The sequence below is a fragment of the Labrus bergylta genome, chromosome 2 (assembly GCF_963930695.1).
Source record: "Labrus bergylta chromosome 2, fLabBer1.1, whole genome shotgun sequence".
NCBI lineage: Eukaryota > Metazoa > Chordata > Actinopteri > Labriformes > Labridae > Labrus > Labrus bergylta.
This window is the reverse complement of record NC_089196.1, coordinates 15114021-15127959: the sequence shown is the minus strand read 5'-3', so window position 1 is coordinate 15127959 and position 13939 is coordinate 15114021. Positions and strand designations below refer to the sequence as shown.

Sequence of the window (13939 nt, the reverse complement as noted above, 5' to 3'; positions counted from 1 at the left end):
TACATTTTACAACATATCCGAACAATAAGATAAATGCTGACTCCGGCAGATGCAGTGGTCAGCTCTGTGAGTGCAGATGAGCAGAGGAGGCTGTGAGAGAAGATGGAGACTAAATCAGTTAGTCGGAGCTTTTATCTCCACAAAGCAAAAACAATTACCATCAGTGTCCACATCCTTTCCGTATACTCTGGATGACGATAAGCAGCAGACAGTTGTTCCAGTTCACCTCCACCTCTCGAGTCATTTCTCAAGGAAAGCAGGCACCGCATGTACAACATCCATTTGTAGATGTAAAGTCCAAATATGCTACATATTACAAAGGGAAATAAAAAGATTGAACTGTAGAATTCCTATATATGTTCACTGGTTTTCACTCGTTGCAGTTAGGATATGCAGCACAAGTTGAATAGTTTGCATTTGATGATTAGGACCAAAAACTTACTTTATGTTTTTATATCATATAACTTACACAAGATATAAATATTTATTTTGGTTGGATTGGATTAGATTTTAAAATCTGTCTCAAAAGGGAAAAAAAATGCAGTAAGAAACAAACGTGCCTTGTGTATTCAATGTAAATAATAGGTTCATATTGCAAAACATACCATTCATAGGTTGGTATGAAACACCTAGCAGGGTATAGAAGGGTCTGAATTGCTTTGGCACCAGGACTGTGTACGATTACACTGTCACTTTCTTTGAACCTACTATCAATATCAGGCTACATTTACTGAATGTGCCATGGTAAATGAATCAATTTGACAGCTATTCTTCTTACATGTCAGCACCTAACCTAGAAGCCCTAGGACATAAGTATAATAAGATACTATTTGTATTTCCCCCGTGATGACTTAAATCCATGAGCATCTTTCGTGCTTGTGTGCATGTCTGTGTGTGCGACAATATTAAGATTCTTGCAAAAAAAACAAGCGCTTTGGCATGCACAGCGGACAATCAATGTGTGTGTGTGTGTGTGTGGGAGAGGGTCATTCTACTGTCCCGTACATTAAGCTAAGTGCTCCTCAGCTCTCCAGCAGTAGTAAATGGAGTCTTATGGCTTGAGGGGGGTTTGTCTTCCAACTCTGAATCAAAAGCAGAGAGTGTCCCTAGCCTTAGGTCACTGCTACTGTGAATCATCAAATTCAGGGGATTCAATAGATGCCTCTCCTTTTGTGTGTTTGTGTGTGTATGTGTGTGTCCTCGCACGCTTTTGTGTTGCATGTGCATGCTTGTGCATCGTTAACAAACGTATTCAGTATCCTTTGTGGTGAATATTGAATATGATGCACAGTTAATGTCAAAGCTGTTTCTTAGTGTTTAAATACAGTAATAAAATGCAAAAAGCGCCATCATTTACTATATTTCTTAGATTTTAAGTGTTTTAACATGTAGCTATTGAGATTATATTTTTTAAAATGAGAATAATTCATCAGTTGTGGAGAGGGTAATACATCAAAGAGCTTGCTGAGAGTCATTTCTGCAGTGGAGCAAGTCTGTCTCAAAGAGCTGGTACAGTTTGCAGGCTTTAATGATGTTAATACTGAGGCTGAATGTCCCCGTACTTGCATCAGTCTGTCATCCCTTCTTTCCCCACCCTCTCTTTCTCTAGGAACTACTCGCAGGTTTCAGAAGCGGTAGGATCTGACATAGCAGGCACACAGGCAGCCACTGTCTCACACTTCATCTAAAGAGCCTACTTATCTCTGAGAGCCTGTGTTAGGTTATGCAATTATTGTAACAGCATTGTATAATCTTTGTGTGGTGCTCGTCAATAGTATTACTCCCTCTGTGGCCATCATTTGTGGGCATTGAAAGAATGAAAATGGTCCACCATGCTGAGACTGCATCTGAAAACCAAGAGCTTTACTTGCTGCACAGACTTCTTTATATAGTCAAATTAAACTTGGTGGTGTAGAGAAAAATTAAACAAGTAAATATGAGCCATGAGGCTCCATCCATGTAAGACTTTAAGATGGGATAAAATATAACACATTATGATACAATGAATATGAGAAAGATATGATAAGATGTAACATTTATTTATACAAATTATATATACAGATTATAGAATAGCATTCCATATAATCTGATGGGATTGGATACTATACTGTTTGATATGATATAACCGTAATGTATGATATGATATATGATACAATAAGAACTCAATAATAATAGAGAATTCAATGAAACTATATGATTGCATAATGTATCATGTCTCACTGGTCTGTGAGTTTATAAAAACAACTAATATGGAATCTGTAAAACTATTATAGGACTGAGTTTGAAGGCTGATTGAAGTTAATAACCACCACCTTTAAACACTGGGTTCAGAACGTGCATTCTGTAATTGAATAAAGTTCTGTAGTGCTCGAGATGGTTCTATATATTTTACAGATTATTCTGCGATCTGTGTAGGTTACTTAATTTTAGAAGAGTATTATATGGCATTTTGTCTTTATTGGACAGAGAAAGCCGAGGAGAGGCAGGAAATATAGGGAGAGAGAGTGGGGGACGACCCTATGGGGACGACATGCAACCAATGGTCGCAGCTGAATTCGAACCTGCATGTGACCAATGCGACGAGAACTGTACCCTCTGTAATCGGCACTTGCTCAACCATCTGAACTAAACCAACGCCCCATTTTCATTGAACAATTGCTAAACCAAAAGCCTTGTTAGATATTTCTTCTATTTGTTTTCTACAACATTTTCAGCATGTGAAGCAAAGTTGCAAAATAAGGAGAGGGGAGAACGTTGACTACAATGTATGTACAATCTTGCATCTAACTTTGAAAGTGCGCTGAGACACTCTCAGGTGTTCACCAGCACCATGGACAGAGACAGTCGTTTAACTGCAACGCGCAGCTCCAGGGTGAACTCTGCATCAAGGTGAGGCACTCATCGCAACTGATCGCAACTTTAGTGGAAGCAGTTGTAGATATTTAGATATATTGCAAACAGAGCAAACAAAAAAAAAAATCACGGTGTCTCCAGAAACCAGATCTAAAGACCAACATTGCTGAAATTTTCGAAGAATAGCGTTTGCCTTCATGCAACACCCTTTTACCCTCTAACAGAAGCCCAGGTGTGTTAGTCTTATGGAACCATTCTCCTGTACCAAAAGTTAAGTTATTCACATTCACACTGACTGCGCGACGTCGCCCGCTTAAATCTAAACCTGTCTTAGGCTATCTGTTCAGCGAGCATGTGTTGCGGTGTTACGCGTCTTTCGATCACTTGACTAGATATTTCCTGGAGACGGAATCACCCGCATGACTCAATGAAGTACAATTATTGATTATACTGCACCCCCCCCCCCCTCCCTCTCCGTCCACCAGCTCTCTCTCTTTCTTTCCCTCTCTCTCTCTCTCTCCTTTCCTGGAGTGCTGCAGCGAGGGAGGACTGACTGCATCGAAAAGAAGCCCCACTGCCGTGCGCAATTACCTCTGATCTTATTCTTACAGTAAAAGCCCACGAGATTTGTTTTCTCCATTAAGCCAAAGCGAAGTCGGATGCAATGGGTAACAGCTCAGTCCACTGCTCTCGCCATAAATGACGGTAAGTACTTAGGCTACAACTACTTTCACTGAAAACATGCTGAGTGTGTACTTCCTTGTTGGGGGGGAAATCCGATATTTCGATATTTCCAACAAACATTTTAATAACGAGCTTCATTAAGGCTCTTAGATCATGTTGTTCATTTATTCAGTCTTAACAAACATCTTAGGTTAACATCTCATTATTTATTCATGCGTTAAAACATCATTTGTAAAAGTTAGGATGTTTTCCGGGCTTGTTTTTTAAATTATGCCATTCAGTCCATATGGCTCATGCAAAATGGAAAGTGGCATCCCTAGTTGAAAAAATAGCCACAAGGCACACGATTTGATTGAAATGAAGAGATGAATTGGAGTTGCTGTACCTTGTAAAGAGTTCAATATAAATGACTTATTATTTAAGCGTAATAAAAATGCTTAGGCCTTTGGGAGTACACATTGATATGAGATACCTGACTGAATTGACATGATTAAGGTCTGTCCGCAAGAGACCTTATTTGGTTGATGATGACCACTAATGGGAGCCGATCATTTGCATTTAGTTTTATCCAACAGCATGCTATTCTTAGCATGAGCAGAGTTTGGGGTTGTGGGCTGCGGACTGTGCACTCTGTAGTGCAATCCAGCCACCTGCCCCGGGGCAGTTAAAGCACTCTGCACTGCCGCCAAAAAGAGGAGAGGATGCTGGAGCAGGCAACTGACTCATCCGTGAACTGCACCTCGAGAGGCAGTGAGCGATTGACAGGCACACAGCCGGTGAACTGGAAATGTGTGGCAAAGTGCTTTGTTTGCAGTCTGTAGGCTGCTGTAGTGGTGCTGCTGGTTTACACTGAAAGTATCCAGCTGGGGAAAAAAAAGTCTAAAAGTGATTGAAGGTTGCAGATTTCCCTTCTTTTGCACACTTGATTTCAAGTCACTGCAGGTTTTTTTGACATTTGAAATATGACCCTTATTATAATCTGAATGTCCCTAATCTGCATTCAATGCCATCCTCCTCTAAAGCAAAAACGGACAGTCATTTTGTTATTTTTTACACATTAAGACAAAGGCATTTTCTTTTCCCGTTTTTTTTTACTAAGAGGAAATAAAGTATTCAAAGTACAATTAAGTAAACACAAATCTGAACTTTACAAACGATCTCGGCTACAGATTTTGCATTATTATTTTTTTTTACTATTTTTGGGACAAGTTGACCTTTGTAAGGGATATTACATAACCTTCAGGAATCTTTACGCCATCATGTCTACCTGCAATGAAGAAATATTTCTTTCTAGAAGGGACTCAGTAGTTCTTGGTAGTCTTGTCTGTAAATTCAGTTTGACAAGATGAGAAGTTAATTGTAAAAAATCCCAATTGAAAAGGTCAGGTTTTCCATCCTTTGCTTCGTTGTTGCAACATGAAGTGTATGGATTGCACTAGACAGTGGTAGTGTGACATTGTGTTTTGTATCTGTGACACTCACTGGATGTGTAGAAGCCTTGCAAGGTGGGGAGACCATATGTTTGTTCAGAAGAGCAAACAGATATCCGACTGATGCAACAAAAAAGCATAATTGACTAATTGTAATGTTCATGGTTGGACAGAACTTTTAATGGATTTCATTGATTGAATATTTGTTCAAACACAATATGTATGCTTTATCATGTTTCATTCAAGTATGTAAATTAAAAATATAAATATATACAGGGGAATTCTTTTTTTCCATAACTCTGATGTGCATAGAGGTAATTAAAGTCAATTCTTATATTATTGGGCTGTAAAGGCAGGCGTCAACTTGCTGCGGCTGCTTCATGAATCTGTATGATGTAATAAAAGCATGGTTTGCAATCTGCTATGCTTTTGAAGTTTTATCTTTGATGCCGAGGCGCTGCTAATAAAAGGCAACAGATGAGGTTTGGTTGCTTTCAAAGCTGTTTATAACATTTCCTCTTCCTTATGTAGAACCATTTGCAGAAACAACCATTTTCTTCCTCTCTCTCTTTTGACGTTTATTTTTCCCAGCGCCCATTTATTCTGATATAAATACTCCTCCTCTCCCTGCTCGTCCTCTCAGTCAGTAATGGCATCAGTGTTTGATGAAATCTCCTAACGGAAGACATCCCGGGCTGGTTTTGCCTCTGCCTCTCAGATGAGGTCATGGGTTCTCCGTTTTGATGGGATTACATGCGGCTCTGCCCACTTAGAGATTGGACCTGCTCATTCTGATGCTAATAGAGCAAACCAGCCATCAAACTGCCGTGTTTGTGCATGTCTTTGAAATGACACTGGCAAGTCTACCCTGACTGATATGGAAAGCAATTGCGGTGCCTATAGGGAAAGAAACATCAACTTTAACATTAAGAAACAGAAGCAAAAAAGTAAGAGTTCAAAATGCATGTTAGGGATGCTAGCCTCATGCATTTGTTTTAAACATTTAATACACTCACAAATAAGACAACCCAGAAGCTTTTATTGTTTTGCGTCATTATTTTTTATTTTTTTCTAAGGACCAGTGCCTGGACTACTGAACTGCACTCAGCTAAAAAAAAAGGTGCTATTGATTTCAGTCCAAGTCCTTATAAAAAAACATGAAGTATTTGTCTCCTCCAGCAGTTATGGGTCAAGCAACCAGAAATTCTAAGACAAGAATTGATTTTTCACTTTTTTACTGTAACAACCTCTTTGTCCACTCTAATATGTAGACACTGACATCAGTTCTTCTGACAAAGCCCATGGTTTAAGGAAACCCGTACCTTGCTGATAAATGCTTCATTATTCTTGAAGTTTTTCTGAGTAAGGCTGTTCATTATCACCATCATCATAATAATGCTATGCACTGTTTATTTGTCCTTAACTCCTTTGTAAGTCTTGTCACTTTAGTTCTCTTGATGTTCAGGCACACAGAACTTGTGGGGCAAGTGATACTTGACTTGGTGTTTTTTTAGTATTCTAAAGAGGTTAAATGAAAGCAGGGCTGCTATCCATCATGCAGACAGGGGGTATTACTGGAGCAAGGCCTATTTTCTGCATCCTCACATGGTTCACAAAAACTAGAGATATGTACTCTCTTTGTGTAATGTAAGTGCTTGCCAGGACACACTTGTAAAAGAGATTTTTAATCTCAATGCATTTCTCTCCTGGTCAAATAAGGATTTAATTAAAACATAAAATAATGAAAAGAGCTTTGCACTTGGACATTGTATTGGTACATATCTTTATGTCCAAATCCATTTTCCCATCACATTTTGGTTCAGGAGAAATATATGATCGAATGCTTAGTTTGGTTTGGTTGCCTTGGAAGAATATATAAATGGTGTGTAATGAACATAAGTAAAGGTAAAGAAATGCATGCGGAAGGCAGATACATTAAAAAGAAGACAAATATAAAGCTGCTGGAGAAATTCAATGGGTTAAAAACCCAAGCTTGGTTGGTGTGGGGGTGCTGGTGGTTCCCCAGTTTGATTGTGATTACTCCCTTTGCTCAGGTTGTTTGCGCTGTCAGGGTCTTGTCATCTGCGGTCAGGTGAGGTGGGTCGTCTGTGTGCTCGCCTGTCCTCTGAGCTTCATCACCGCTGACAGGAAGCCTCACTATATACTCCATTGACTCTCTGACAGGCAGGCTCCACCAGGATACACCCCATTTGCTGGCTATTTTCTTTTTGTAAAAATGATGTGTGATAGCTAACATGAGCTGAAAGAATAGATGTTACCAGTTCATTGACACTGCAGTGAGCTCTGACATGCTCCTTGTGGTGGCCGGTCTACTGAAGCTTTCAAATTCATTTCACTTTAGGATGCAGTAAATTGAAGGGAAAAAAAGGATCCATAAATGAAAATAATCTAGGATGCCTGGGAAGAACCTGTTTTTTAAAGAATAGAAGTCATCTACAGTGAGTGTTTTACAGAATTAAGAAACAGTTAGTGTCCTGCATTGTGCATCTCAAAAATAAGATGGACAGTTCTCTTTGGATATAAGAAACAAATGTCTAAAAATGTGTCTTCATTGATCCTGCGTATGGAAAAGTGTCTGAGGCATCACTGGTGTCAGTGGAGACATTATAAAATTACCGTTCTATGCGTAAAGGAGTGTGCTCATAAGCTCTGAAGTCATACAATGAGCCAAAAGAGATTAGTAGAGTCACCTTGAATCAGCAGTGTCATTTTGCCCAGTAAAATTGCATTACGAGAGCTGAAGCTGGCCCAGTGATTAGTGTCCTCCTGACAAGGCTTCAGTGTTCATTTGAGGCTGTGGTGAGCAGCTCCTAGACACACTGGAACGACACAGTTCTGACCTAACACACACACACACGCACACACACACACACACACACACACACGCACACACACACACAAACACAAACACACACACACGCACAGTGGACCGGCACATCTCTGACCACTCCTAAATGTCTTATCAAGATGAGCACTTGACATTTTTTCTTTGATTTACTGAACTAAACCCTTTTAGTTTATCCACATGATGATGTGTTTTTTTTAATTTTATTTCTGAAAATGATAGATTAAATAAGACAGAATAAGTCTGAAGTGGCAATGTGATGATGAATTGTGGATCACAGTTTGAACACTCACATGAAAGCATGTTAGAGTACTTGCAGTGGCAGGCTGGGGTCTCCCTCCTGTCAGCACAAAGGGGAAAGGGCTTCCCCCTCTGTGCAGTGAACTCAACTCTCATGTGCATGACATGTTTGGATGTTTAAAGGAGTCTTCTTGTGCGTCTATTTTTATGCATGTCGCAAATATGTGTGATCTTTTTTATGTTTTAAAGGTAGCCGACTGCATACAAATCAGGGTCCTTATAGAATATTATTTGTGTGTGTTTGTACTATGTAAGCCTGTTTCTGAGTGTTCATTTATCTATGTATCTACTCATATCAATTTCCCCTTTTCTCCTGTCTTTGCACGAATCAAATGCGACAGTGCCGTTCCGGTTGAATTGTCACTCTCATTACCATAAACCAGGTCTTTATTGGGGGCAAATTGATTTTTGGGCAAAGCCTTGTTTATTAGCTTCTGCTCGTCAGAGATGATCTTGAGTCAGCAGATTCAGCATTCTCTGTTTAAAATGTCACTTCATAAGTCCAACTCATGAAAGATAAAGGAACAAAAAGCAACCATGTACACTGAATAACCATTTTTTTTCATAAAATGTGAGAGCTACACAGACAACTCTTATTTTCTCACATCACTCTTAAAGATTAAAAGTCCTAGGGGAATGTGAATGAATGATTAAAGAGGATTGGGGCTGTCACTTATTAGTCTAGGAGGCTACAGATGTAACAGGAGAGACATGATTTACAGGCACTATCTGATGAGTATTTCTCTCTACTCTCTATTTATTTCTTCTTCCTTTCTTTCTGATCCCTTCACCTTTATGTTCTGTATTTTTCTCCATCTTTCTTCCTCTTTATATTTACGTGTTTTTTTCTGTCTCCCCCCCCCCATCTCTCTCAGTTTGGCCGATGATTGCCACAGCCGTCCTGGTTTATCTCCTGTGGTGACTGGGGACTCCAGATTTTTCCTACCTGCTGTATCTCGACGCTCACTGGTCTCACCACCTGCAATTCCAGTTTATACAAACCCCTCTTCCTTTTTTTTCCTTTTTTTTTTAAACTTCTAAGTATTCTCTGAACCCCCCGTGAAGACCTACTGTTGGAGCCAAAATGGAGGACACTTACAATAACAGGACTTCACTAGCTAAGGGGGCCAAGGACATGGTGAAGGAAGCCAAACGGCACACAGCAAAGAAAGTCAACAAGGTGGTGGACAGAGCCACAGATGAGTACTCATCCCACCGTAACTACAGTCGATTCCAGGATGAGGAGGATGAAGATGAAGATTTCTACAGGAACCCACCAAGGCAGGACGGAGAGCGCTACAATGACAACGAGGAGGGCTCCAGTGATGCCACTGAGGGCCATGATGATGAGGACGAGATCTATGAGGGCGAATACCAGGGGATCCCCTCTGCAGGAGACAGGAGGCACAAGGAAGGTCAGGTTGCAATCGGGCAACCCGTGTCAGATGCCACGCGAGACCGTAAGGGGTTAGAGGAGGAGAGGCAGGCCGACGAGGAGGAGCTGGCCCAACAGTACGAGCTGATCATCCAGGAGTGTGGACACGGGAGATTCCAGTGGCAGCTCTTCCTGGTGCTTGGGCTTGCCCTCATGTCGGACGGGGTGGAAGTGTTCGTAGTGGGCTTTGTGCTGCCTAGTGCAGAGACGGACATGTGTGTGCCAAACTCCAGCTCAGGATGGCTAGGTGAGTCACTTTGTGTGAGTTTCAGTGCTGATGAGTGTGCATTAGTGTCCATGTGCCAACAGGAAATGATGTGAATGATTCAATAGTAATGAACGTGCCTTCAATGAGCAAACATATTGCAGTAATATAATGCAACATTGATAGTTAAATATATGTGTGTGCATTAATCATAATCTAAAATAATGAAGGGACACTTTTCTGTCTAACTGGTGTCATCAGGGTGTTATTAGCTTTGGACTGGACACTACTGGTTTTTGAACAGAATACGTCTGCTACTGTAATGAAGTTACTTCAAGGGATGTGCTTACCAGGCAGGCAATGTATAATGAAAAGTCCAGTTGCACTAGTGGATGTATTTGAAAATGGTCTAAACATCAGACCATCTAAACCCCTACTTTGGTATTTTTTTAAATGTGTCCCTCATAGGTTGAACAACTTTGTTGAAAAACATATTTCATCAATTGAAGAGCTCTTAAAGTAACTAGTTGACACAATATCACTTATGCCACATAGCAAACATCTCTATATAGTTTAATTTCACTTTGATGTGAGGGTGATATTATAAAGCATTCTTTATAATACACTCAGTTTATTCCCTACAAACTTTAACTATTTAATTATTTGACACAATAACATCCAAAATCAGACAATTTCAGTATGCACATTCATTTATGTATATCAAGTGTACAAATTGTAATATCAAGCTTTAAAACATAACAATGACTGGTATACAGTATTCAACATTGCCATAATGAAGGGCCACGCTACTTATTGTTGAATATCACTTGTTGGAAAAATTAGATTAGTTATGCATCTTTACACTTCACGTGTCACACTTTATCCTTGGGGTGTTTCACATGGACGAGATGTTTCGGTCCACTGGTCTCTGTGTCAGGATTAGGAAAGTAGCTTCTATATCCTGTATGCTCTTTGTGTTGAGAAGGAGTCCCAGCAGTCCCAGTGGCTGCAGGTGTATAATCCATCACCTCAGAGCTGTGGGCAGGGGCTGACTCACTGTGTCACTACCAGAGAAGCGAGGACATTAATTCTAGCACACAGACTTTAGATACTAACTGCCACTGTGAGACATGACAATGCATCAACTGCACTGCAACATCTGATGTAAAAATGCACCGCCTCCTTTAGGAATAAGAGTTTGTACATTCTGGACACCTTCACTGACACCCTGTGTTATGTTATTACCGCACTTTTACTTATCTATATAAGTTGGTCCATCATTCCAGATAATAACACATATTTTAGGGATAATATCTAAAGAGATTTCCCAGAGTGGAAGAATAAAATACCAACACACACTGTTTTATTAAAATATATTAAAATAGTATTTAATGCAAAGCCATATGTGGGAGTTAGTTGTATTCACAATATGTTGTTCTAAGTATCCATATAAACTCTTTTTCTTTCTCTCTAGCCAAGCAAATTCCTACAGGCATTTATGCTCCACGCTCTGCTTCTACTTGTTCGTGACTCCATCCCACACCCCCTGTCCCTCCCTCTCACCCTCCATTCTCTATGTGCCTCTCTTTTCTTCTTCCATCCTCCCCCATTCTCCTCTCCTTTCTCCTGCTGATTGCCCCAAGGCTCCTCCCTGTGGATGGGAACATGATTGGTGTGTGCGCTTGTATGTGTGTGTGTGTGTATGTCTGAGCTGTCTGAGCTTGGCCCACATGATTACTATGACCTTGTTGGTTTCCATTTGGAGTTTTCCAGAGTAATTACACTTAATTAAAGCAAACACAATGGAGGGAATTGATGTTTTACAGGTGGCATGGTAATTCTTTATTGCTTTGCGTGTGCTTAAAAAAGCAGCAGCCTGTTAAATATGTAGAGATAATTTATTAGGGTGGTCTAAGATTTCATGTTAGTTAGCCTTAACCTGACCAGGCAGAATAATATTATTCTTATTTTGAAGTGAAACAAGGAAATTCTCTGCTGGAAATATGGAAGGGGGGGGAGGGTTTTTGACCAAAATAAAACAAAATTGTTAAGAAAAGACAGTCAACCATTAAACCAAATGTCTAGGTTAGCACAACCAAATCAGTATTACCTCCGGAAGAATCTGTGGCTACATACTTCAGATGTGCTTGTGGTAAATAATTAATATTAATGCAGATTCACTTACAGTATATTGAAAAAGCACAGCACAATTCTTGCATGCTAACAGCTGCCTGCCAGCTGCAGCCAACACTAGCCTGAGAGGCACACAGCAGAAAACAGAAGTAGCTTACTTTCAGCTCCAACTGCTAAGTTGTATTGACTACTGACTAACAATTCTCCTCTTCATCTGTCTCATTGTCCTCATTATCCTCAAAGTGTGCTATCATAGTTACCACATTAGCTTCCTGGTTAATGGAATTAGTAGTTTGGGATCCTCCTGACTGGCACCATGCAATTTTTCTTGGGCCCAAGGGATAGCTAAAGTAAAACATCACACTCATTGTAGTTCCCTGAATTGATTCAACCCTTTCTGAATTCTTGCCAAGGAAATGCTAGAATAACGCATGTTTGTATTGTTCTGCACATGTAATCAGACTTATCAATCACATTGCAAAAACAAGCAGAAAAGCTCAATGTCTATGATCACCTGTTACTTGTGTTTTAGGGGCGTCAGACATGTGAATGAAAACTATGATTAGAACTGGTTCTGATGGGATAATGCAGTATGATAAACTAAACAGAAAGGCCTGAATAAGATTGATGACTGAAATTGTGATTTGATTAGAGGATTCAGTTTGGTCCTACTGGTACATCCGTAATGAATGAAGGTAGAGAGTCAGGGTAGGGCTGATATACTGTAAATCCTCAAGATAAGATTGTATGCTGTGGGAAGACAGAATCGGGAGGGGGCAAAAGCTTTCATGACAGAGGATGACAGGGGCCATGAGAGGAGGAGGGACAGCTTTGAAGTTTGAGAGGAGCAATAGGGAAGGAGGTGTGGGAGGATGGGAGGATGGAAGGAAAGAGGAGGCGTTTTTTGTCGTATTCAAAAAAGCAACAATGTGAGGGAAAGGCTCAGCTATCATCTCAGACACAACAGACAATAGGGACACATCACCCTATCATTACTTATTTGTTTGCTTAGGCTGTTTTTTTTTCCTCCTCCCTGAAACGCCCCTCATCTCTCCTTCTGACTTCTAACTACTTCTCATTTCATTTATCATCCACCAGTCCCTTTCACCGATCAATATTTTCCTCATCTTTCTTGTTACTTCTATTCCTTATACTCTTTTCATCCCTGCTTCTCAGTCTACTGATCTTTTGCACCTTCTCGTTTCCCTTTGTGTCCAATCTTTACTTTGTGCCCCTCTTAATGTCCACCTTTAAAGTGCTTCTCCGTCTATTTTTTTTTTCTTTCCCCATTGTTCCCCCTCTTTCTCTTTCCCTTCTTCGCCAGCTGGCAGGCTGTGTGTGGCTGTTTGGTTCAGGGGCACCTGAGCATGGCTAAACTGCAGTAAGATCGCAGCGTCACTGCAGAGATTACACTACTTGAATAGTGCAGCTCCACATTGTGTGGGAGAATGTGAATGTGTGTGTTGAAGAGGGGAGGGGGGGGGGGGGGGTGCATTTGTCATATGGACCAAACCAGCTGCCAGCAGTAATATGAGCCACAAGTAAAGCATGTCTAACTGACTGCTTACTCTTATCAAGGGTTCATGCATCACTGTATTTCATGCACATTATGTAGAGTCTTTAATGTAATGAAGGTTGTATCATTACTGCTCCTGAGTGACTCATTTTAATGCCTGTACTCTAAGCCCTACAAACGGTTACTTTCATATAGATTGCATTGAAATCCTGCCCCCACTGATATGACTTAAAGATGACAAAAAGCTTCAATCCTTTTTTTGCGGAGGTGGCAGAAGACGGAGGCACGAATCCGATCAAACTGACACGATGTAGTACAAATGTGATTACACGCTGCTCAGTGTAAAGGAGCTGATGACAGTGGAGCAAAGAGGAAACTAAAGCAAATAGATGAAAGGGGGAAGCACACAGGAGAAGAGAGGAACAGGAGTGAGGGGGGGAGGAAAAGGAGGAAAATGGGGGGGGGGAGGGGGAGGGAATAGGAAGTAAGGGAAGAAATCTGTATGAGAAGGCACAAG

The 13939-nt window shown here is 40.5% G+C and overlaps 1 protein-coding gene across 1 annotated transcript in view; it reads left to right on the top strand.

The window, feature by feature from the left end:
* The first annotated feature begins 3251 nt into the window (after positions 1-3251).
* sv2ca (synaptic vesicle glycoprotein 2Ca) overlaps positions 3252-13939 on the top strand; it is a 31589-nt gene continuing 20901 nt past the window's right edge. The window contains exons 1-2 of the mRNA XM_020650946.3: positions 3252-3558; positions 9009-9815. Of these exons, the coding sequence (XP_020506602.1) occupies positions 9218-9815 (598 nt within the window). The 5' untranslated portion in view covers positions 3252-3558; positions 9009-9217. The remainder of the gene's footprint in view (positions 3559-9008; positions 9816-13939) is intronic.